Source organism: Carcharodon carcharias, chromosome 14 (assembly GCF_017639515.1).
Source record: "Carcharodon carcharias isolate sCarCar2 chromosome 14, sCarCar2.pri, whole genome shotgun sequence".
Lineage (NCBI taxonomy): Eukaryota > Metazoa > Chordata > Chondrichthyes > Lamniformes > Lamnidae > Carcharodon > Carcharodon carcharias.
Window position 1 is genome coordinate 21,749,733 of NC_054480.1, and position 26,600 is coordinate 21,776,332.

General features: G+C 41.0%; 1 protein-coding gene across 15 annotated transcripts in view; it reads left to right on the forward strand.

The window, feature by feature from the left end:
* The window catches only part of zmynd8 (zinc finger, MYND-type containing 8), a 116,453-nt gene that overhangs the window by 1,287 nt on the left and 88,566 nt on the right, over window positions 1-26,600 (forward strand). For 12 of the 15 annotated variants that reach the window (XM_041204529.1, XM_041204526.1, XM_041204536.1 and 9 more), the window contains exon 1: window positions 15,066-15,178. The exons of 1 other annotated variant lie outside the window; for it this stretch is intronic. In XM_041204529.1, coding sequence (XP_041060463.1) covers window positions 15,165-15,178 — 14 coding nt within the window. In that variant the 5' untranslated portion in view covers window positions 15,066-15,164. Of the gene's footprint in view, window positions 1-15,065; window positions 15,179-20,762; window positions 20,854-22,213; window positions 22,233-26,600 lie in introns of those variants that run through there. 2 more of the 15 variants (XM_041204530.1, XM_041204532.1) reach the window with 2 other exon arrangements.

Genomic DNA, 26,600 nt, shown 5'->3' on the forward strand with positions numbered 1-26,600 from the left:
TGTTAAGTGAAGGTAGAGTGGCAGTTTGGTGCACCATCAGGTTGTTATGCTCCGTATGTGACTAAGTGAATGTGTGACTGAAAAAGCTGTGCAAAGTTTCATGCCCATATAGTCTTCTACCACCCCTGCAAAAAATGTGAGCAATTAATCCTGTTCTATTTGGGCAACCATATAGACACAAATAAAACAGGCAAAAATTAGCAAGATAAGTTTATCAGGCACAAATTAGATTATGTACTCTGTGGAGGCCAATTGCCCCAGCTGGATTTTGGTTATGTGGTAAATTCTTGTCCATTGCTGGAGAATTACATTGCTCAGAACAGGTTAAGTGGTTCCATGACTGGGTCAGCAAGTCTGCATCATTATCTGCCAAAGCCTATAAATACTGTGTAATAAACACTAGCCCATTCGCAATAAAAAAAATGTTTATGATTGTTGTATGAAATGCTTGCACCTGAAGGTGATCATGTCACTTAACAATTTGGCTTTGGGTAAAAAATTGTGCTACTTTCCCCATATTGTTCAGACTATCTCATCACTGAACACACAACACCACCTATCATCTGACAACTTTTTTACTTCCCCATTCATTAGCACCAAATGTTTTTGCAAATTACTTCTTGGAACGTAGGTGATACTGGAAAGCTGTATTCTTTGAATAACTCTAGTTGCTCTGAGAAGTGATCATGGGCTTTCGCCTTAAACTGCTTCAGTCTCTGTGCTAATGGCATTCCCAACTATGGCATTAGGTGAAGAAATGGCTTATCCCTGCCCCTATTTCTTCTGTGCTTACGTAAATCCAGTGTAGATTGGTACCAATTCTCAGTCAGGAAACCTTCATTCAGAAGTCCCAGTACTGCTTGGGACAGTATTGCTGAATAAAACTCAGTACCGCTACTACAAGACTCACTTTTGTTCAGGAACAATAACCTATGAAAGTATCTCAAAAGATAGCACATATACTGTGAATTACTGTCTCAGTTCGGACTTTGTCAGAATGTTACTTTCTCCTGTTGTCATTACTAATTTCAGATAGAGCGCCAAACACAATTGGCAGGTACAGAAATACTTAATTGAGACAAAGACTTTCTCTGCAGGCTTCTGAACCCTACTGTCTTGCTCAAATGGATGTCAGAAACCCTACACTGTGTGGGGAACCATAACTCTTCTGCTGCCCAGCACCCCCATCCCGCCAGCAGGAAAATAGTCCTGGTGCGGGATGAAGCTGGAGAACTGGCAGACAGGCCGGCAGTGCGAAATTCCATGTCCATCTGCCAGCATCCCCAGCCGCAGCGGAGCCTTAAAGATCTCACCAAAGAAACACATAATGAGTCATTACAGCAGGCTTCATACCATGCTGAAGTCACACTTGATAATTGCATAATTTGGGACCATTTTAGCATGATTTCTGATGGTATAAAAAATCATTTGAGCTTATTCAATCCAATTTTACTGCCATGATTAATGATGCCACAAGTAGTTTCACAGAATGAGTATCCATTTGATTCATATGCCTGATAGGTTACTCTGAATACAATTACTGTAAGCAATTTAAATAATTAAATACTTTGTTTTGTACACATCTTAAGTTACTATAGGCAACCTGTTCGCTACAGAATTACTCAGCATCAATTTCGATACCCGGTACAGCTTGAGACTGAGAACGGTGCAGGAATAATCCCATTTCTGTCTTTGCCTAATGTCCAAACGTGGATATTCCTCAACAGTGTTGATGAATGATAAACAAGAATAGAAGTCCGATCCAATTTTCTCCCCCATAACGTGGGGACACTAGAAACATTGGTAGCACCATGGGATTAAATGAAGTATGAGTGGAGGCTTGTGTGGCGCATAAACACCTGCCATAGGCTGGTTTCTGTGTTTTAAATACTTTGTAACTCTGTGATACCACAGCCCCAGATGAGATCAGTTAATTCAGCAGAGATTAGAGATTGATTCTGGGATTTTCCTTGTCTATAATTCAGCTACTTACTGCTTAAAACTACTGTGCTGTTGGATAACACATTTCTTACACCCATAACAATTGAGATGAGATCATAGTTCTTCAGTGCTGCTGAGAATTTGTTAGTGATCAGCTGGATGTATTGTGGTGAACATAGGAAAAGGAGTAAGCAATTCATTCCCTTGAGGCCATTTGACCATTCAATTAGAACACGACTGTATTCAACTCCATTTACCTACTTTTCAGCTATCTTTTAAAACGTTTAATTAATAATAAAAAATGTTGAAAATGTTAATGTTGAAAATTTCAAATGCCCAGAATCTACAGCCTTTTAAGAAAGAGAATTCCGCAGTTCCACGAACCGCTGTGTTGAAAAAATGCCTCCTAATTGGTAGAGTTCTAATTTTAAGATTATACCCCCCTACTGTTTGAATTCCCTCACCAGAGGAAATGTCTTGGTGGGAAGGTGGGGGAAGGGTAGTTTACAAAAGTATTGTTATGCCTTATGTGAACATTCCACATAAAATAGATTTGTTTTTCAATTTGAAAACAGGACCTGCTTTATTTTGCTAACCCATTGCTTGGTTCTAAGGTCTTTTCCTGCGCTGAAAATGCTCAATTCTTAAAGTGAAAAGATGATCCATGTTGTACAATAAATCCCAAGGTAAACAAATGTTCCCTTAGCAACCACAGTGCTGCCAATGAGTGCGTTAAGCACCAAGACCTAAACGAACATGAAAACAGTCCCTCTTATTATTGTCATGGCAACAACTACAGAACAAATCAAAAAAACTCATGCACTGTGTAATTTATTCCAGTAAATTTTAATAATGCCACATATTCTATGCATTGAATCATGTGTATTCATAAGTTACCCTCTCTTTTTTTGATTTCAGTTGATTCAGCATGGCACTAAGGTCAGAGGGCCATGGGTTTGATTCCTGGCATGGTTTATTCAGCTTCTCATTAGATAAAAAGATCTCCAATATCTTATGATGTGAAGAAGAATAGGAAAAGGCAGAGCTATGTAAGGTACTTGCCATATTGCTATAATTGCAGTCTTTGGACATTTGTCTTGTTAACAGTAGAAAGAAGGATTAACATCACCTTGTGCCACCAAAGTTGATCATTTATATTCTAGACCTGGTATAAATAAATATACCAGGTGCCTATTGGAAATAATAACCTATGACTTTGGTCCAGATTTTAGCTCTGGTACACTTTTCAGCGGTTGAGTTTTGATTGTAGTTCAAAGAACTCCAGGCCTCATTAGAACCTTGATGGACTTCCCACTGATTTGACTAGCCTGACAGGAAATGCTCCTATTTCTGGGTGGTAATTTCTGGTGAATCAACAGGAAAGCCAATTCAAAGTACAAATTCACCTGTTAAACCAAGGTTATTACTTGTTCCATTTGCAAGGAGCTGGAATTTATGTTGAACTTGCATAAATCACTGGTTAAACAATAAGACCATAAGACATAGGAGCAGAAATTAGGCCATTCGGCCCATCGAGTCTGCTCCGCCATTCAATCATGGCTGATAGGTTTCTCAACCCCATTCTCCCGCCTTCTCCCCGTAACCTTTGCTCTCCTTACCAATCAAGAACCTATCTATCTCAGTCTTAAATATACTCAATGATTTGGCCTCCACAGCCTTCTGTGGCAATGAATTCTATAGATTCACCACTCTCTGGCTAAAGAAGTTTCTCCTCATTTCTGTTCTAAAAGGTCTTCCCTTTACTCTGAGGCTATGCCCTCAGGACCTAGTCTCTCCTACTAATGGAAACATCTTCCCCATGTCCACTCTATCCAGGCCTTTCGGCATTCTGTAAGTTTCAATTGGATCCCCCCTCATCCTTCTAAACTCCATCGAGTATAGACCCAGAGTCCTCAAACATTCCTCATATGTTAAGCCTTTCATTCCTGGGATTGTTCTCGTGAACCTCCGCTGGACCCTCTCCAGGGCCAGCACATCCTTCCTGAGATACAGGGCCCAAAATTGCTCACAATATTCTAAATGTGGTCTGACCAGAGACTTTTAAAACCTCAGCAGCACATCCCTGCTTTTATATTCTAGTCCTCTCGAAATAAATGCCAACATTGCATTTGCCTTCCTAACTACTGACTCAACCTGCAAGTTAACCTTAAGAGAATCCTGGACTAGGACACCCAAGTTCCTTTGCACTCCAGATTTCTGAATTCTCTCCCCATTTAGAAAATAGTCTATGCCTCCATTCTTCCTACCAAAGTGCATGACCTCAAACTTCTCCATGTTGTATTTCATCTGCTACTTCTTTGTTAGACTTCAACTTGAGTATTGTTTCCAATTCTGGCTACCACTCTTTAGGAGGGATGTAAAGGGCTAGGAAAGAAACAGGGGAGATTTATCAAAATGATACCAGGGATGAGGAACTTCAATTATATGAACAGACAAGTGAAAGGAGAGAGAGAGTTTCTCTTTGGACCAGAGAAGATTAAAGGGAATTGTAAACATTCACCTTGAAGTATTTGTTATAATTTCAATTTATCGCAAGACTTGTTAAATTAATACTTTTTATCCATTTTCACAGTGGAGGAAGAGCACAAAATCCTAGTCAAGGGGAGGACATTCATGGATTTAATACAAGTTTAAAATATCATGACAGAAATAGTAAAGGAGCTAAAGATAGATAAACCCCTCAAATAAATAGGTGAGGAAATTATGGATGTGAGTCATAATTTTCCAAATGCCTCCAGATTCAGGAAGTGTGTCTGATGGAAAATTGCAATGGCCATTCTTTAAGAAGGGAAGGAGGGAGAAACCAAGTAACCACAGGCCTCCCAATTTAACATAAATTGTGTGGAAATAATTGAAATCTATTATCAAAAACAGAAGTCTTAGATATTAACTGTCATCACACACCCTCGCAACAATGGGTGGCAGAAGGTTGAGGAGGAAGGAAGCATTTAAAAATTAAATAATGTAAAACATTTAGAAAATTAAAATGGATAATGCAACTACAACCAGTTGTGAGCATGACCCTTAATTGCCATTTTTACGGAGACAGGTAGCATACAGTGCTAGTGTTCCAACCTCAACAAGTGGGACACTTCACGAACATATTTAAATCAGGCTTCCACCATGAAATTGGGGAGCCTGATTTAAAAGTAGCACTTGCCGACTGGGTCTCTCAGGGCTTGGGAACCCCAGCAATAAAAAGGAGGCAGGAGCTGCTTGGTCCAGATGTAATTGCTTTTTATAGCACTCCTGGGCCAAGAAGAACAGGAGTACTCCCCTGCCCTGCACCACGCCCGCCCCTAAGGATGCTTTTCTATCTTTGTCCAGCCAATTGCATTCTCTCTTCCCACTGTTGTTGCCTTCCCTCCAACATGCTCCATTCCCACTCTTCCAATTGCCATTCTATTTTTCTTATATTCATTCATGGGATTTGTGGACTTCCCTGGCTGAGCCAACATTTATTGCCCATCCCTAGTTACCCTTGAGAAGGTGGGGGTGAGTTGCCTTCTTGAACCGCTTCAGTCCATGTGATGCGGGTATGCCCTCAGTGCTGTTAGGAAGGGAGTTCCAGGATTTTAACCCAGCAACAGTGAAGGAATGATATATTTCAAAGTCAAGATGGTGAGTGACTTGGAGAGAAACTTCCAGGCGGTGGTGTTCCCATGTATTTGCTGCCCTTGTCCTTCTAGGTACTTTTGGAAGGTGCTATCTAAGGAGCCTTGGTAAATTCCTGCAGTGCATCTTGCAAGTGGTACATACTGCTGCTACTCTGCGTCGCTGGTGGAGGGAGTGAATGTTTGTGGATGTGGTGCCAATCAAGTGGGCTGCTTTGTCCTGGATGGTATTAAGTTTTTTTAGTGTTGTGGGAGCTGCACTCATCCAGGCAAGTCAGGAGTATTCCATCACACTCCTGACTTATGCCTTGTAGATGGTGGACAGACTTTGGGGAGTCAGGAGGTGAGTTACTCATCACAGGAATCCTAGCCTCTGACCTGCTCTTGTAGCCACAGTATTTATATGGCTAGTCTAGTTCAGTTTCTGGTCAATGGTAACCCCAGGAAGTTGAAAGTGGGGGATTCAGTATTAGTAATGCCATTGAACATCAAGGGGCAATGGTTAGATTCTCTCTTGTTGGAGATGTTCATTGCCTGGCACTTGTGCAGCATGAATGTTACTTGCCACTTATCAGCCCAAGCCTGGATATTGTCCAGGTCTTGCTGCATTTGGACATGGACTGCTTCAGTATCTGAGGAGTTGCAAATGGTGCTGAATATTGTGCAATTATAGGCGAACATTCCTGCTTCTGACCTTATGATGGAAGGAAGGTCATTGATGAATCAGCTGAAGATGGTTGGGTCTTGGACACGACCCTGAGGAACTCCTGCAGTGATGTCCTAGAGCTGAGTTGACTGACCTCCAACAGCCACAACCATCTTCCTTTGTGCTAGGTATGACTCCAGTCAGTGAAGAGTTTTGCCCCTGATTCCCATTGACTCTAGTTTTGTGAGGGCTCCTTGATGCCACATACAGGCAAATGTGGCCTTGATGTCAAGGACAGTCACTCTCACCTCACCTCGGGCGTTCAGCTCTTTTGTCTATGTTTGAATCAAGGTTGTAATGAGGTCAGGAGCTGTGTGGTCCTGGTGGAACCCAAACTGGGCATCAGTGAGCAGGTTATTGCTAAGCAAGTGCCACTTGATAGCACTGTTGATGACCCCTTCTATCACTTTACTGATGATCGATAGTAGACTGATGGGGCGGTAACTGTCTGGGTTGGATTAGTCCTGCTTTTTGTGTACAGGACATACCTGGGCAATTTTCCATAGCTGGGTAGATGCCAGTGTTGTAGCTGTACTAGAACAGCTTGGCTAGGGTTGCGACAAGTTCTGGAACACATATCATCAGTACTTTTGTTGGAATACTGTCAGGGCCCATTGCCTTTGCAGTATCCAGTGCCTTCAGCTGTTTCTCGATCAGGTGGAGTGAATTGTAGTCGCTGAAGACTGGCATCTATGATACTGGGGATTCCGGAAGAGGTCGAGATGGATCAGCAAATGCATCAGCCTTATCTTTTGCACTGATGTGCTGGGCTCCCCCATCATTGAGGATGGGGATATTTGTGGAGCCTCCTTCTCCAGTGAGTTGTTTTATTGTCCACCATCATTCACAACTGGATGTGGCAGGACTGCAGAGCTTAGATCTGATCTATTGGTTTTGAGATCGCTTAGCTCTGTCTATCACTTGCTGCTAATGCTGTTTGGCACACAAGTAGTCCTGCATTATAGCTTCACAAGGTTGACACCTCAATTTTAGGTATGCCTGGTGCTGCTCCTGGCATACTCTCCTGTACTCTTCATTGAACCAGGGTTGATCCCCTGGCTTGGTGATAACAGTAGAGTAAGGGATATGCCGGGCCATGAGGTTACAGATTGTGTTTGAATACAGTTCTGCTGCTGCAGATGGCCGACAGCACCTCATGGATGCTCAGTCTTGAGTTGCCAGATCTGTTTGAAATCTATCCAATTTAGCACAGTGGTAGTGCCACACAACATGATGGAGGTTATCCTCAATATGAAGGTCGGACTTCATCGCCACAATGACTGTGCGGTGGTCACTCCTAATGATACTGTCATGGACAGCTGCATCTGTGGCAGGCAGGTAGGTGAGGATGAGGTCAAGTTTTTTCCCCCTCTTGTTGGGTCCCTCACCACCTGCCGCAGACCCAGTCTAGCAGCTATGTCCTTTAGGACTCAGCCAGTTCAGTCAGCAGTGGTGCTACCGAGCCACTCTTGGTGATGGACATTGAAGTCCCCCAGTCCGAGTACATTCTAAGCCCTTGCCATCCTCAGTGCTTCCTCCAAGCGGTGTTCAACTTGGAGGAGCACTGATTCACCAGCTGAGGGAGGGCAGTATGTGGTAATCAGCAGGAGGTTTCCTTGTCCATTTTTGACCTGGTGCCATGAGACTTCGCGGGGTCCGGAGTCAATGTTGAGGACTCCCGGGGAACTCCCTCCCGACTGTATACCACTGTGCCACCAGGACATACCCAGGGATGGTAATGGTGGTGCCTGGGGCATTGTGTGTAAAATATGATTCCATGAAGATGATTATGTCAGGCTGTTGCTTGACTAGTCTGTGAGACTAACCCCCAGATGTTGGTAAGGAGGATTTTGCATGGTCAACAGGGTTGAGTTTGCCGTTGTTGTTTCCGGTGCCTAGGCCAATGCCAGGTGATCCGTTCAGTTTCGTTCCTTTTTTGACACTTTGTAGCTGTTTGGTACAACTGAGTTGCTTGCTGGGCCATCTCAGAGGGCATTTAAGAGTCAACCATATTGCCGTAGGTCTGGAGTCACATGTAGGCAGATTTCCTTCCCTAAAGAGTATTAGTGAACCAGATTTTTACAACAATCGACAATGGTTACATGAAACAAAAACTGAAAATGCTGGAAAAACTTAGCAGATCTGATAGCATCTGTGGAGAGAGAAAAACAGAGTTGATGTTTTGAGTCCGTATGGTTTCAAGGTCATCATTAGACCTTTAATTCCAGATTTTTATTGAATTCAAATTCCACCATCTGCCATGGCGGGTTCAATTGTGGGTCCCCCAGAGCATTACCCTGGGTTTCTGGATTACTAGTCCAGCAACAATACCATTACACCATCCTCTCCCCCAACATGTCCTGATTTCCCACCTCCTCCTAACTGCTGCTCTCTTCCTCCCACTACCAACCCCTAGTTTCTTGCTCCAAGCCTCCAGATTGCCATTCTCTGCCTCCTCCCCTGCCCCAAACCAAGCTGTAATCTGTAACTCCCTCCCTCCTGATTACCAACCCAAGGGATTCACCTCCTACAGCTGTTTTCCCTCACGGCAGATAGCCAGCATGTCAATTAGGTGAGCAGCTGGGTGGGAATTTTTTTTTAAAAAAATGATCATGTGATCATGATGCTAAATTCGGCAAATTTTTCTCTGTGCTACAATAGTCCCTCACAACCTCTCCGCCTCCTCATAAATATTGGGCCCTGAGTTACTGAGAACTTGAACAAGTATCAACTGTTCAGAGACTCAGCATAGATTCATAAAGGGTATAATTTCATCATTAGTCAATTTTTTTGATGAGATCACTAGCATGCAGGCTAGACCAGTGTAATCTACATGGACCTCCAGAGACATTTGATAAGGTTCTCCATAAAAAAAAGAAGCAAACATTTTAATTGGAAGAGCACTTGGAATTGCTGGTAACTATATGACATAGTAATTTGTTGAAAGGTGAGAGGTAGAGAGTAGGGATGAAGGTTTGTGTGCTAGTTGGTGGAATGTGACATGATGTGTTCGCCAAGGGTTTATGGCTTTGGCTTTTCACCATATATATTTATGACTTGGATGAAGGAACAGAAAGTTGTATATCTAAATTTGCAGATTACACTAAGTTAGCAGTGTGAGTTAAGTCTCAAGGGGGTTTGGAATTTAAAAGTGAGGGAGTTCTACCTGGTCCAAGGCCCATGTGATTTACAGTGCCATGGAGATCATCTCTGAGAGGGGAAGAGGCTATAGCAAGCCATTTTAGCAATGGTTTACAGGATTTTTCTTAAGATATGCCTGAACCTTACAGGCAGGTGGGTTACAAGAATCTGAGAGAGAAAGAGCAGAGAGAAAGAGGCAATCAGTTTCCATTGTTCAAAATGCAGAATGCAAGTGGGAGCTCATGCTCAGATTGAAGAGACCCAGTTTGTGAGGATTTTAATAAGGCTAGAAGATTTGCTTAGCTTTGGCGAGAGGGAGGGTTCACCATGAAAGTTTAGAAGTTCCAGCTGGATAAAGAAAAAGGAAATAAATCATCTGGAGCAGAGAATAGATTTGGGCACTGGATCCTGGAGAATGAAGTCTCCACTTAAGGGATAGAGTAAAGTATAACAGTGATGAGGAATTTTCAGTCATTTTAAAAGTTGAATGGGGGAAATTTTCTGTAGTCTAGAGTTAAAGTTGCCTCCAGAAATAATGTTTAGTCAATGTTGTTTTGAATTTGTTTGTTACAATAAATGTCTTAAAACTTGAAAGCTTATGGGTCCTTCCAGTCAGTTACTGGAAATTATAATATCTTTTTAAAAGTTATTGGTCTCTACAGGAATCATAACAATATGGAGAAGGTGTTTCCACTTGGAGGAAAAATAAAACTATAACGTCCATAAATCTAACATAATTACTAATAAATCCAAAAAGGAACTGAGGAGAAACTTTTATAGCCAGAGGGCAGAATTTTACAACAGCGGGATTTTATGTTCCCGCTATCATCAGTGGGGTTTATAATGGTCCACCGCATTTTATGGCCCCATCCCGCCAAAACGGGGCCGTAAAATTCTGCCCAGAGAGTTGAGAATGTAGAACTTGCTATCACATGGAGAGGTTTAGGCAAACAGCATAGCTGCATTTAAAGGGAAGCTATATAAATATTTGGAGGAGAAAGGAATACGTTGCTAATGTGCGATACAGTAAATAGAGCGGGAAGAGACTTGTGGGGAGCATTGACACTGGCCTAGTTTTTGTGCTATGAATTATATGCAATTCCTTGGCATATTTGAAACTATTTTTATTCTAGCTGCATTAAAGGTGCCAACTGCAATCAACAACATGATGATGCCATTTTGCTACTGATTGCATCATTAACCCTCTTTCCACATCTTATTCCATATCGCACCATGTCCTGTTTCATGCATCACCTCTGTTCCTACTAACCCGCATTGGCTCTTGGCTCTACAGCGCCTTAAGCTAATTTTTTTTATTCTCACGCTTACATTCCTTCATAGCCCCGATCTCTTCCTATCACTATAAACTCCTTCTGAATTCTATGTTCCTATGACCCTTGTTTCTTGCACATCGCCCTCCCTTTCTCCCACCGTAGGTTTTGTTAGCACTTAGGCTCTGGAATTACGTTCCTAAATCTCTGTGCCTCCCCAGCCCAGGGCATCATTGTGAGCGGGATGGGAAAATTTGGAGAGTGACCAAGAACTCAATTGACTTTTGCCCACCCTCAAAATCAATTGACTTTTGGCTGCTCTCCAAATTTTGCCATTTCCCAACCGCACCCCGCCACCCTTGGAGTGGGAGGGGGAGGATCTAGTTGTTGTGGGAACCAACGACGTAGGTAGCACCAGGAATGATGTTCTGCTAAAAGAATTTAAGGAGTTAAGGTCCAAAACAGAACGTCAAAGGTAATCATCTCTAGATTGTTAGCTGAACCACATGCCAATTGGCATTGGGTTAAGCAAATCATAGAGTTAAACATGTGGCTCAAAGAGCAGTGTGGGAAGAAGGGGTTTCAACTCATGGAACACTGACATCAGTAATTGGGGGAAGAATGACCTATTCCGTTGGGATGGGCTCCACTTAAACCAGGCTGGGATAAGTGTCCTGGCCAATCATATAACTAGAACTGTGGATGGGGCTTTAAACTAACAGGGCAGGAATGGGTTGGGTTGTCAGGGGAGGGTTCGGGTGTAGGGAGATTTAGAAATCAAAAGAGAAATGCTGAGATATCGGGACAGAATAGTGATGTGGGTAGAGACAAACCGAGTGGGAGAGGAAGGGACAGAGGGTTCAACAAAAAATGTACATCAGTGAATAAGGTCATTGCAGGGAATAGAAGTAAAAAAAAATTAAATTAAAGGTTCTTTATCTGAATGCATGAAGCATCTGCAATAAGGTAGATGAATTAGTGGCATAAATAGAGGTAAATGATTTGGATCTAATTGCCATTACAGAAACATGATTATAAGATGATCAAGGTTGGGAAATAAATATCCCAGGGTACACAATATTTCAGAAAGACAAACAGAATGGCAAAGGAGGTGGGTTAGCCCTTATAGTAAACTATGACATAAGGACATTAGTGAGAAAGGATCAGGTCTCTGAAGATCATGAAGTAGAATCAGTGTGGGTGGAAATTAGGAATAGCAGGAGTCAGAAAACACTGGTGGAAATGGTTCATAGGCCCTCTCACAGTAGTTATACCATTGGGCAGAGCATTAAACAAGAAATTATTGGAGCCTGTAACAGAGGAAATGTTATAATTGTGGGGGACTTTAATCTTCATCTCGACTGGGACAATCACATTAGCAAGGATGGCCTAGAGGATGAATTTGTAGAATGTTTTCGTGACAATTTCTTGGAGCAGTATGTAGTGGAACCGACTAGGGATAATAAAACTATCTTAGATCTAGTATTGTGCAATGAAGCAAGATCAATTAGTAATGTCATAGTAAAAGATCCATTGGGAAATAGTGACGATTATAACAATTCTATGTTAAGCTTGAAAGTGACATATTCCAATTGCAAACAAAAATCTTAAACTTAAACAAAGCCAATTACATAGGTATGAGGGGAGAACTGGCGAAGGTTAACTGGGTAAATAGACTAAAAGGTATGGATGTAAATGAACATTGGAAACATTTAAAGAAACAATTAAAAATGTTCAACAAAAATACATTCCATTGAAGAACAAAAATTCAGCAAGAAGGACCATCCATGACTCACTAAGGAAGTTAAGGATAGGTATTAAATTAAAAGAAGAGGCTTAATTAACAATATTGCAACAAACAGCAGCAAGTCTGGGGATTGGGATTGTTTTAGAAACCAGCAAAGGGCCACCAGATAGTCGATAAAAAGGGAAAAAATAGAATATGAGAGTAAACTAGCCAGAAATATAAAAGCAGATTGTAAAAGCTTTTATAAATATATAAAAAGGAAGGGAATAGCTAAAGTAAAAGGTTGGCCCCTTAGAAGCAGAGACAGGAGAAATTATCACGGGGAGCAAGGAAATAGTGGAGGCATTGAACAAATATTTTGTGTCTGTCTTCACATTAAACGACACAAGTTTCATACCAGAAAGAGTTGATAACCTAGAGGCTAAAAACAGTGAGGAATTTAGGAAAATTAATATCAACAGGGATAAAGTATTGGAGAAACTCAAGGGACTAAAATCCGACAAATCCCTGGGATCTGATGGCCTACACCCTAGGGTTCTAAAAGAGATAGCTGCAGAGATAGTGGATGTGCTGGTTATGATTTTCCACAATTCCTTAGATTCAGGAATGATCCCACTAGATGGGAAGTTGGCAAATGTTACATCACTTTTCAAGTAAGTGAATTACAGGCCAGTTAGCCTAACATCAGTTGTTAGAAAGTGCTGGAATCTATTATTACAAAATCTTATCAATGCACTTAGAAAAGCATAGTATGAATTGAACAAGTCAACCTGTCACTAAAGGCAAACCCTGTTTGACAAAGTTATTAGAGTTTTTTGAGGATGTAACTGGTAAGGTAGATAAAGTGGAACCAGTAGTGGATCTCCAAAAGGTATTCAGTAAGATGCTGCACAAAAGATTAATAGGCAAAATAAGGGCTCATGGAGTTGGGGGTAATATATTAGCATGGAGGGAGGATTGGTTAACAGATAGAAAACAGAGAGTGGGCATAACCGGGGCTTTTCAAGTTGGCAGCCAATGAGTAGTGGTGTGCTGCAAGGATCAGTGCTGGGCCCTCAGCTATTTCCAATCTATATTAATGACTTAAGTGAGACAGAGACAGAGAGTAATGTATCTAGGTTTGCTGATGACACCAAACTGGGTTGGAATGTAAGCTATGGGGAAGACTCGGAGAGTCTGCAAAGAGATAAAGAGAGGTTAGGTGACTGAGCAACAAGATGGCATACAGATGGAATATAAAATAGGGAAATGTGAAGTTATTCACTTTGACCTTAAGAATAAAAAAGCAGAATATTTTTAAAAGGTGAGAAACTTGTAAGTGCCGATGTCCAAAGATACTTGGGTGTTCTGGTAGAAGGAACACAGAAAGTTAGCATGCAGGTGCAGCAAACAATTTGGAAGGCAAATGGCATGTTGACATTTATTGCAAGGGGATTGGGGTACAAGAAAAAGAAGTCTTCCTACAGTTGTACAGGGTTTTGGTGAGATCATATCTAGCATACTGTGTGCAGTTTTGGTCTCCATATTTAAGAAAGGATATATTTGTGTTGGAGGCAGCACAGCAAAGGTTCACTAAATTGGTCCGTGGGGTGAGGGGGTTACCCTATGATGAGAGGCTAAGTAAATTGGGCTTATTCTCTGGAGTCCAGAAGAACGAGAATCAATCCCACTGAAACCTACAAAATTCTTAAGGGGCTTCATAGGATGGACGCTAAGAGATAGATTCCCTGACCAATGGAAACAAAAAAGTGGGAGCACAGTCTCAGGTTAAGGGGCCAATCATTTAGGACTGAGATGAAGAGAAATTTCTTCACTCAAAGTGTTGTGAATCTTTCAATTTTTTACCCCAAAGGGTTGTGGATGCTCTATTTTTGAATACATTTAAGACTGGAATAGACAGATTTTTGGTCTTTCATGGAATTAAGGGATATGGGGAGTGGGCAGGAAAATGGAGTTGAAGCCCAAGGTCAGTCATAATCATATTCAATGGCAGAGCAGGCTTGATGGGCCTTATGCTATTCCTGCTCCTATTCTTATGTTCTTATGTTTTCTTCTGATTTCACTTCAGTGAAGCAGTTTGAAGTGTTTTTCTACATGCAAGAACTATATAAATTCAATTTGTTGTTAATTGTGGATTGAAGTTGTGCATTATTTAATTTTAACAAAACCATTTTTAAAACCATAACAGAAAATTATGGCCTTATTTCGTGAATAACTCTGTATATTCTAATGTGTTTAACATTTGAGGAAATCCCAATCTTAAAACAGGAAAATTGTTTTGTTTATGAGATTTATGCAGTGTGTGGCTGTCATTTTACATTCAGGGAAAAGGACAACACTAAGACAATTTGTTGAAAATGTGCTGCTGCCAACAGTAGGCTGTTCAGTAATTATCCTAGCTGTTTGGAATTGAGCAACAGTTTGATATTTGGTTTCTTTACTATCTTTGCTCTGTACTGCTGAAACTAAGCCAAGCTTTGAATTCAAATTCTTTCCACAGAATGGCTTCTGTCTGCAAATGCTCTGCAGAAGTAACCATTCAGGAAGTGTTCTAGCCAATCAGCTTTGGTTTTATATGGTGGTAAATTAGAGTGTCCAATTGCAGTTGAGGTAGTTTGGAGACTGACAGATCATCAAGCTTATGTGCCAAGCCCTTCTCTGAGTACTGAGTTACTGTCCACCATGTTTTTTTAAGTATTGACTTAACCCTGTGTTACAGTACAATGCAACCACAGAGGTAAGTACCAAACAGTTTCTTTAATGTACTTTTAAAGTGTTAAAGGTTATTTACATGTACTTTTATGATCTGGCTGTTTTAAAAAACTAGCAAACCAAGTACTTTCAGTAGTTGCAATGGTAGTTTTTACTTTTTGCTTCCCCTGGTCACATGTTACAGCCATCCTGTTCAGTAGTGATTCTGTTTAAAGTGTGATCAGCTATCTTTTATATACATTCCTTAAGAAGGGAGAATTGACTTTTGGTTCACACTGTTCTGATCCTCACTAATCAATTATAGTGGCCTAGCTTCTCTTTAACAGAAGGTGCTTGCCCTATTGTGTAGCTGAGTCACATGCCTGTTGGTGGGCAAATTGAACAAGCAGGCTCCTGCCCTACAGGGAGTCAAAGCAGGCATTAGCTAGTTTGAATTGCAAACAAGATCATCACCGTCACTAAGAAGGTAGGCTGCAGATTGCGCTGTCACAGAATTAAATGCAAAACTGCTTCTGTAAGCATATAATTCAGCATATCCCTTTTAACGTGGCAAAACAAAATGGCAATTTTCATGGGGGAGGGGTAAGTGGGTGAGCATGGAAAGGAACTTAGGCACTGTAATTTTGAGATTAAATCAGAGACTGATTATAGTGTAGTATGTAATGTATACAGCCACAACCAGACTGCTTTCAGAGAAGGAGGTTGTACCTATTTATGTGATGAATACCTTTGTGCAGGAAAGGCACACTGAGACCCATGCATGTGCAATCAACAGCACAAGAATGAGGTATACAAATGTGTATGAATCCACTTTTAGTGTTTAATGACACAAAGGCTTTGTTCAGTAATTATGGACATTGTTTATTCTATTCATGAATGCAAACTGTATTAATGCACTTTTTTTTCCTGTTTCTTCTATTTGCTGTAGTTAATTTGAATACTTGAGGATCTTGTCCTTGCTGCATCCTGCATCAGTAAGGTTTTTTCCTTGAATGGGAGTAGAAAGTTCTGGCCTGTATCTGTCCACCCTGAATGTTGCCATTGCTTCTCTACCTTGAACACACAATGCAGATTTCTCTTCTTCCCAGACAACCTGGCTGAAACTAGTCACAATTGATATCTTATGGACTGTGATTTGATCTCTAGTTGCCTAGGTAGAGAGAGTGGCACTATAAGGTGGTTGCAGTTACCTTCAGTGCTTTAAATTTTTGAATATGCTTTATTTTGCTCTCCAATGAGAAAAACCCAGATCAAATGGACGTTGGGTAGCCTGAGAAGACAAAGAGTTAACTTGTTGCCATAGTGTTCTGTGATTGTCTGTACAGGAGGAATACAACAAGATGTCAAGGAAACCTTTTTACAGTCCACTCTCAATTAATTTGAATTAAATACTGTACTGCAACAATCATTTAAACCTATTATTCTAATGTAAACATTAAAATACAGAACAATAGTACCTTTCTAAAAAAACACATTCTCGTTCTTTATTTACCTAGTCTTTTTAACATTTAGCTACATGGGGCAAACACAGCTATGAATCGGGTGTTAGGATGCACTCTTCCTGCTTTCCCTTTGCTGCCCCTGGATGGGGGTAGAAGCACAGACGAGTGTTTAAAAAAAAATGTCAGTGCCTGCAGCAATGCAGCTGTAATCAGGAGTTACTAGTGTTGGAAATCGTGGAGACAATCACGTAGCTAGCCACTTCATGGCACTGTACAGCAATGTGTACTGTAATGCCTCTCTTTTTAATGGTTATTGGTTCTTAAAATGTGCATAATTATCAACTAAGAGCCAATGCAAGCTTTTAGCTTTTCGGCAGTGTAATGTTGAAGGAAGGGAAATGCAGTAAGTGTTTGCCAGTTGAGTGAATGGGTGCTGAAATTGTGCCTCTCTACGGGGTCTGTCCCATTCTTTCTGTATACCAGTTAAAATAAATGCTCTCATTCAATTGAATGGTCGATTTTATAACTGATTGCAAAGAGATAAAAACTGGAGTAGTGGCACAAGTAGCTGAGATTTCCAGTGCCCAGTATTTTTGGTTTTTTCAACCCTAACTGCTGTGCACAAAGAAAGTGTTCAATTTGATCTATATCAAAATGTGAACCAGTTATTGATATATCAAAATACTGTGCATTACTTCCACACCTGTTCCCAACCCCCGTATTTTAAAATTACTGTAAACAGTTTTGACGGTTGATAAAGCATTGGCACTTATATAGAAGGTTTCACTAGTTTCACTTTCTTTTCCCTTTTTTAAAACCGTGGTGGGCTCTTTCTATGGCTAGTGAGTTAATGTATTGTTTGGGTTCTTTGTTCCTCCCTCCTCCTGAGACCCCTCCAAACGTTTTGAACAAAACCACGCACGGTGCCTCCTGCACCTTGGGACCCCCGCACATGCACATGTGTGCTGCTGAGCCTTTCAGACAAGGAGGGTCTATTCCTGGTGTCTGCTGAATTAGCTGACCTCAGCTGGGCCAGCAGTGAGGGTACTATATTAGGGCTCTGTGTTCCCTGAAATAGTGAGCCTTGACTTGATTGCTATCCAGTAACCAGAACTGAAATATCAATGTGAGGTTAAGATAGGATTCTTTGCTGTAATGCCCCACAGTGCAATAGCTGCAGGCATTTGCTTAACAGACACATAAAGAATGGCTATTTAGGCAAGTTGCTGGGTTGCTGATGTCAAGAGTAGTTCCATCACTATACTTTGTTTGAATCCTTTTAATAAACTTTTCATTCTGCTCACTGATTGGATCTTCTGCCTCAAAGTCATGGGCAACATGTCTTATACACATGCCCATCTTTCTGGAAACTTGGTATTTGAACCCATCCCATCCAATCAACTGCCATAACACTGAACCATCTCTAAGCAAAGTCACAAATGGCTTCCTAGGGGAATGTGCCCATGGTGGACTCTCTATCCTTGTTCTTTTTAGACCTTTCTGCATCCTTTGAAATGATTGGTTGCATCATCCTCTTCCAGTGGCTCTCCTTCAATAGCCAGTTGTGAGGGACTGCCCCTACCTGGTTCCACTCTTATCTATCCAGTCATAGCCAGAGAATCACTTGCGATGGCTTCTCTTTCCAGTTCTGTCCTGTTACCTCTAGAGCCCCTCAAGAATCTATCTTGGTCCGTGCTAGTTCTCATCTAAATGATGCCCCTCTATAAAATCTGAAAACACAAGGGCCGGAATTTTACAGCCCAGTTGCAGTGAGAACAGGGCCATAAATTGTGGCGAGCCATTCTAAACTCCACTGACTTTGGCGGGACCGTAAAATCCCACCGGTTTAAAATTCTACCCGAAGTTCCACACACAGGCTGACAACGCCTAGCTCTTCCACCACCTCAGTCTGACTTGCCTGATATCCAGTCTTGGAGAAGCAGAAATTTCCTCTCAACTAAATATTTGGAAGAATAAAGCCATTGTCCTTTGTCCCCACCAAAAACTCCATTACCTTGCCACTGATCCCATCCCTCTCCCTTGTTACAAAGGCTGAACCAGACCATTTGCTACCTTACTATCCAATTTGAGTCTGAGATGAGCTTCCGACCACATATCCACCCCAACATCAATGCTCACTACGTCCATCTCTGTAACATCGCTTGCTTCTCTTCCTGCCTTAGCACATCTGCTGCTGAAACTCTCAGCCATGGCTTTGTTACCTCTAGACTTATTGCACTCCTGGCTGGTCTTCCCAGGTTCTACCCTCCATCAACTTGAATTCCTCCAAAACTTTGCCTGTATCCATATTGCATTAAACCTAATTCATCCCATCACCCTGATCTATGTTGGCTCCCTGTCCGGGAACACCTTTGATTTTAAAATTCTCACCCTTGTTTTCAAATCCCTACATGGCTTTTCCCCTCTCTCTCTTTCTCTCTGTAACCTCCTCCAGTCATTCAACTTTCTGAGATCTCTGTACTCCACCTTCTGTTGCCTCAACTCTGCATTAATATTCCTTTTCCATTCTTCTACATCCCGAGTTGGAACTTGCAGCAACTGTATCCTAATGCTGAGGATTCCCTCAGAGAACCATGTTGTTTTGCTATCGCTGTCCCCAGCTTCAAACGCTTCTTTCAAAATATGTAACTTAGGCCATACTTTTGGTTTCATCTAAATTGCTTCACATTTTGATTGCCCATCCCTATCCTGCACCCCCCCCAACCCATCACAAACTGTTGTGAAGTACTTAAGTATTATAAATGTATATTTTTCCTTTTTAAAATGACATTTTTCAATTGCAGTCACTCATTTTGCACATTTAATTTGTCAGAGCAAATGTAACGCCGTGTGTCACTGCATTTTCTGTAGATTTTTTTCTGGTTCCTCATCAATAGAAATCTCCTGGGCTGCAATAGTACATCGATGCCTAGTAAACAGCTGTAAATTGGTGGCCAGTATGCCACCTTCAAACCTGCACTACTGGTGTGCAGGGTTGTTTCTTTGCAAATCATAATCCTAAGGGCCAAGCCCACACTACGGGGCAAAAGCAAGGTCAGGAGGTGGCGATAAATCTTGTGTTTTTTAAAAAACCTATAGATTGTAGAAGGAAGGGAGGACCTGAGGAAACGAGGAATTCCACACTTTTGAGGCCCTATCTATGTCAGCGTGACTGGGTCAGAAGCCAGACAATAGTAAGGAGTACGTGCTAAATAGCTCTTTGGTAAATACGAGCCAAATTCAAGTGGAGGCTGAGCAGGCAGCCTGCAGCAGTGGGTGGGGGAGGGAATGTGAAGCAAATTCAAAACAATATATTGACCACCCAAAACCACCTCACCAGTGAGTTTTAAAACTTGTGAACTTTATAGTTCAAGACAGCCACCGCCACTTCTTTTGTTAGAGGCACTACAAAAAGAATTTGGTAAAATCTCTCGGGAGCGACAGGTCATTTAAAAAAGTTGGTAGTCTGCATCAGAGTTTAATTTTTGAATGGTTTCCTTTGCTCATTTATCAAGTGCCTAAACTTCTATTGATTTGAAAGAAGCAGTTTGGTAGAAACCATTTTCACTCTGGCATGGTTAATTTGGGTTATTCTGATTTGCAGTATTCAAATTTAAAGTACCTTGAATGTTCATTCTCAGTTACATGGCCTGAAACTCTAGATTAAATATCTTTCCTAAATAGGTTAAAATGTAGCAATTCACTTCATTTTCATGTGACTTATTTCTCCCTTCCTCCCCCGTGCCCCATTTAATTTATTGCAGAAGATCTTTTGAAATGATGATCTCAACTCCTGCACCACAAACTGACCGAGAGAATTGGCAGGACCGACCTTATTTTATTTTTCATGAATATTTCTAACAAAATGTAAAAATGGCTGCACTAGCAGGGCCTACATGCAACAACAAAGTGTAATGAGAATCATAATTGCAGATGCCACATCAAAACAGTGCTGTGGAGGACTGGAAAGTGCTTAATTTTTTTTGGCAGTCTTTTAAATTCCCCCCGTGTCTGTCTATGTATTTGTCTGCATGTATGCATGTTTTTCTCTTCTTATAATCTAGGCTGCAATGCAGAAAGATGCTGTCTGAAACAAGGTAGCAGCAGCTGTACAGCTTTTTGCTGCAAACCAATCATATCCTATCATGTAGTGTTTAACCAATAGCAGCTCAGAATAGGTTAAAGATTGACAATTGCTGTAGCCGGACTCAGAAAGGCCTTCTGGAAATTTCCTCCATCTTTGTTCCACCAAAACAAGGTAAATTCAGCCAGGCTGAAGAACTTTATATATTTTTAGTGTTTAAAAGAAGGTATGATACTCTGTGTCGTTTATGTAACATACACTACATGGCTAAAAGGAAGCAATTTCTGCAGTTTTGTTAACAATGTTGTATTTGATGCTGATGGGATCTGCTATTCAAGCTGTGAGACAAGAACAGAGAGCCCAGTGCATTGACTTCTTATGCCCAGGACCTTCCTTTTGTGATGTGCTGTCAGTTCTATTCTACATTATTTTATTGTTACAATAACTATAGCAAAAACACAAAAAATTGTTTTAAATTGATTAAAACACTGATGTAATTCAGTGCCTAGGCGAAGCAAATGTCATGCCCAAGGTAAAAAGCTGGTTCAAACCGGTCTGAGCAAGCCTGCCATTGCTGCATCTACAATAGAGCTGCTTTTTCGTTAAATATTTCAAGCCCACTGAATGAGAGTTATAGTCGTGTTTTCAGAATCTGAGCTACATTCTAATGAACAAGCTTAATTTTACATGTATTCAGTTTACAGCCAAAAGTACTTTTCTATAAATATAATTGGGATTCTAAATGGCATTTAATACCAATGTAATGTTCTTTTGGTTTTATATTTCTTCTATGTGAAATAGTTCCTGAATTAAAAGTATTGGTTCCATTTAGCACAGTGGCTGCCTTGCAGTACAGTTTGATGCAGTTACTTTCTGTTGATTTAATAGACTTAATTGTGTCCTAAATGGTTCTGTTGTGCAGAATTGCAGGCTTGACAATTGCCAGAGTGATTATGAAGGGTGCCACCATTTTAGACACAGATAGGAGCAGACGGACGGTGCCAGGTTCCATTTTTAGACTCTACATATTGTAAACATTGTGTATAGGACAAGTAAATGGTTGATAATGGTGTACGCAGGGCAAACTGAGCTATGTCACTGTATTCAAGGTTTCTTTATGGTTTTTTTCAAAAAATCCTGAAAATTCTGGGAGGAAATTAATTGCATAACAATTTAGTTATGAACATTTATATTCTTAAGCATTTAGTATTTCTAAAACCAAGGGACAATTTTCTTATTAATTGGGGATTTTAAATGGTTATGTAAAGTAGATAGTGCAGGCAAGGTGACCTGTACAAAGCCATTCTTTTTGTTGAGACATTTCTAATGAATCCTTGAATGCACTTTCCTTTTCAGTTTGTGTGGGCACAGAAGATATTGATGCTACTATTGTTAGGTGGTAAATAGCCAGCTATCTTTCTGCTACAAAGTATTCTTGGTGATATATTCATCTGGCTGCATGATGCTGTTATCTATTTGCTTTCATCATAAACTTCTGTAATATGTACATAGACCTCTCAGTTTCGATGCACAAGGAAGTAGGTCTGTGGATGGTAAGTAATTGGAGGTTTTCTACTTATTCCATTTTAAAATTGTATTTGCTGTGTTGTCAAAAAAAATGACAATCATAATGGGTTAAGACCCATAGTTTGAGCTTCAGTTGATTTACATAATCCATGTACCGTGCTAGCCATTCACTGCAGGGCATGTAACATACAATTGTGTACATTGTACTAAAATGAGGGAGTATTGTGGATTAAGTATTAAGGACCACATTCTGGGTATGCCATTTCCCTCCACCCACCCCAAATATAAACTGCAAGTTTTGTTTCCTCAGCCTGACTAATTTTACAGTGTTTGCAACCCTATAAACTGCTTTGCAAGTCTCCCCTAGTTCTCTATTATGTACTGAATTGTTTGTTTTATTGTATAGTCTAAAAATGTTTTAAGTATCCCATTACATCATTTTGAGGAATAAAATTACACACAATTCTCCATACAGCAGATGTAGGGAATATGTTATAACTCACTTGGCATGATAAATATCACGAGTTGAAGGTGACTGGAAAACCAGAGAGCAACAGATGGTTATTTCAGTTTTGCCAATGGGGCAATTTATTAAGTTTATGCTGGTTTTGATGTATTTATAGTACACTTGAATCAATTATAAAGCATTGTGATTTGGGAGGAAAATCAATAGAAGCCTAGTTAGAGAAGAACAAATACAAGGAAAGTAAACAAGTGCACTGAGTACTGATGCAGCCTACTGCATAAACACCTTTTATGGCTATTTTTACAGGCCATTATTTACTAATTGTCTGTCTCATTTCACCTTCCACCCCCTGAAACATTCTTCTTGCTCCTGTAGGTAGTGGCTCATGCTGAGGTGTGAATTCAGTATGGTTTGGCAGTACCGTGGCGAAATGGTCATTCTTTGTATGTGAGCCATAAAAACGTATCAGCATTTTGTTATGATCTGGTAGGGATTGATCACTTTTAAGAGTTTGAAGCTTTCACTCGCTGAAAGAATGACAAGGCATGATTTCACCCTTTAAAACTTTTAACGTAGTTAATGACTAAAAGCACTATTGACTAAACAGTTTTTTGTAGGCAACTTATACTTTAAACAACATTAGATAGAGGAATATTTCCCTATATACTTGCCACACATTGCACACCCCATGGAATTACAGTCCTTGTAGCAAGCAGTCCACAGTTGCTCCCAGCTGCCAGTGGGGGTTTCCGGATCCTTGTTTTGCCAAGTAATAACTTCAACTGATTATTTACAGGCGCTTTCCTCAGTTTTCAGAAAGTTTCTTAAATCAGCAGTAAAGCCTGTTTCACTGATTCTTCTTCCCCCTGCCCACATGAGAATGTATTTTCCAGAATCTTCAGATGGCTGCAGGATGTGTCTCTTCATCTAGAGGCCGTCTCCCTCCCACATCTAGCTGTGGTAGCTTGCAAAGTTTCTTTCTGCTGACCACACACATCTGTCTGTGATATTCATTCATTTTGTAGGGAAGCCTGTACCCCGATCTTCCTCTGTCTTTCTCCCGAGGGCAATATGAAACACATTAACCTTTCTTGATAGAAATGCTAATTAGCTAGTCTTGACCTCAACTCCTTTTCACCTTAGAAGTAATTGGACAGTTTACAGCCCAACTGTTTACAATATGAAACCTAGTTCACCTTTCTGGGACTTTTGGGAGACTCAGGCTCCCGAGTCAGGCAAAGGAGCTTCACCACCTTGAGTTGGCAAGTGGGGGTGGGGACTGGGGGGAAGAAAGTGCCATGAATGGCGGGATTTCCATCCTGGGGGAGTGGATGCAGGATGGAGTCAAGCCTGAAACCCCCCCCCCCCCCACCCCCCCCCCCCAAATGCAGATCAGCTGCTGAGTGTGGAGGTGGGCTATTTAAAAGGCCTGCCTTGGTTTTTGGGACTTCATCCCTGTTGTTTTCTTAAACATTAGGCCACCCAGCACTCACACCCACTCTCCATGCCCATACATGCCAACTCATACCAACCCATGCTCACCCCAATGGATTTTTGTAGCCCTAATGCCAACTTAATGCCAACTCATGACCCCCCTCATCCCACAGAATTGGGAGCAATTTAGTATCCAGCTAAGAAGCACCAAGAAACTGATAAAGGGAAAAGAGAATATGAATGCAAGCTAGCAAGAAACATAAAGGTGGACTGTAAAAATTTTTTTAGGCATGTGGAAAGGAACAGATTAGGAATGATAAATGTAGTTCCATTACAGGTGGAGACAGGAGAATTTATAATGGAGAATAGGGAACTGGCGGAGAAATAAACAATTACGTTACCTCTGTCTTCATAGAGGAAGATACAGAAAATCTCCCAGGAATGCTAGGGAACCAAGGGACTTGTGAAAATGAGGAACTGAAAGAAGTTACTGTTAATAAAGAGGTAGTACTCGAAAAATTAATTGGATTGAAGGTAACTCCCCTGGATTTGATAGCTTCATCCAGAGTGTTGAAGGAGGTGGCTATAGATCTAGTGGGTGCATTGATGATTATCTTTCAAAATTCTGTAGATTCTGCAGACTGGAAAGTAGCAAATGTAACTCGATTATTTAAGAAGGGAGGAGAGAGAAAATGGTGAACTATAGGCCTGTTAGTTTGATGTCAGTTGTAGGGAAAATGTTAGAATTTATTATAAAGTATGTGATAACTGGACACCTAAAAATTAACAACATTGGGCAGAGTTAACATGGTTCATGAAAGGGAAATCATGTTTGACAAACCTTTTGGGAGTATTTGAGGTTGTTACTTGTAGCATAGATATAGGTGAACCAGTAGATGTGGTGTATTTGGATTTTCAGACGGTTTTTGATAAGATCCCACGCAGGAGGTCAGTAAACAAAATTAGAGCACATGGGATTGGAGGTAATAAAGTGGCATTGATTGAGAATTGGTTAACAGACAGTAAACAGAGAGTATGAATAAATGGGTCATTCTCAGGCCAGCAAGTTGTTACTAATGGGGTAATGCTGGAGCCACAGCTGTTCACAATCTATATAAAAAAATTTGGATGTGGGGACCAAATGTAACATTTCCAAATTTGCTGATGACAAGAGACTAGGAGGAAGATGCAAGGAGGCTTCAAGGGTATTTGGACAGGCTCAGTGAGTGGGCAAGAACATGGCAGATGGAATGTAATGTGGAGTTATCCACTTGGGTAGAAAAAAAACAAAGGCAGAGTATTTATTAAGTGGTGAGAAGTTGGGAAGTGTTGATGTCCAAAAGGACCTGGGTGTCCTTGTTCACAAGTCACTAAAAACTAGCATGCAAGTGCAGCAAGCAATTAGGATGGCAAATGGTATGTTGGCCTTCATTGCAAGAGAAATTTGAGTAAAGGTGTCTTGCCGCAATCATATGGAGCGTTGGTGAGACCGCATCTGGAGTATTGCATACAGTTTTGGTCTCTTTATCTAAGGAAGGATATACTCGCCATAGGGGGATTGCAATGGAGGTTCACCAGACTAATCCCTCAGATGGCGGGATTGTCTTATGAGGAATGATTGAGGAAACTGCGCCTTTTTTCCCTAGAATTTCAAAGAATGAGAGGTGATTTCATTGAAACTTACAAAAGTCTTACAGGGTGGACGTAGATTGGATGTTTCCCCAGGCTGATGAGTCTAGAACCAGGGACACAGTCTCAGAATAGAGGGCAAGCCATTTAAGGCTGAGATGAGGAGGAATTTCCTCACCCAGAGGGTGGTGAATTTTTGGAATTCTCTACCCCAGAGGCCTGTGGAAGCTCAATCATGGAGCAAGTTCACAACAGAAATTGATAGGTTTCTGGATATTAATGACATCAAGGAATATGGGGATAGTGGGGAAAAATGGCATACAGATAGATGATCAGCCACAATCTGCTTGAATGGCGGAGCAGGCTTGATGGACCTTTATAGTCTACTCGTACTCCTTCTCCTATGTTCCTATCCCCATGGCCCCTTCAAGCATCTATGCTAACTTATGACTCCGAACCCACCACGTTTTGCCCTTACACCCTCCATCCCAACTCACCCAGTATCCATCATGGGCAGACCTTAGGAGCCAAGCTCCGATGAAATGAAAACTACATAACTATACATCGCTATATTAAAAAAAGTCCCATTCATGAAAGCCCATTCAGAACATGTGAATCCCCTCAAGAATTTAATCCCACATCAAAGACAACGTCCTTTTAATAACCTCTTTGAGATGTCAATCAAATTGTGAACTTGCAATCCAACCCCCACAACATGATAATGATAGGTTGTGGAAAGCAGCCAAGCATTAATAATGCTGTAATAATTGCACTTAAGGTCATATCAACAAACAGCTCTTGGATCCAATAGAACATATTTTTTTCAACTCTCATGGACACTGCAGGCAGATTTTGGCCACTGAAA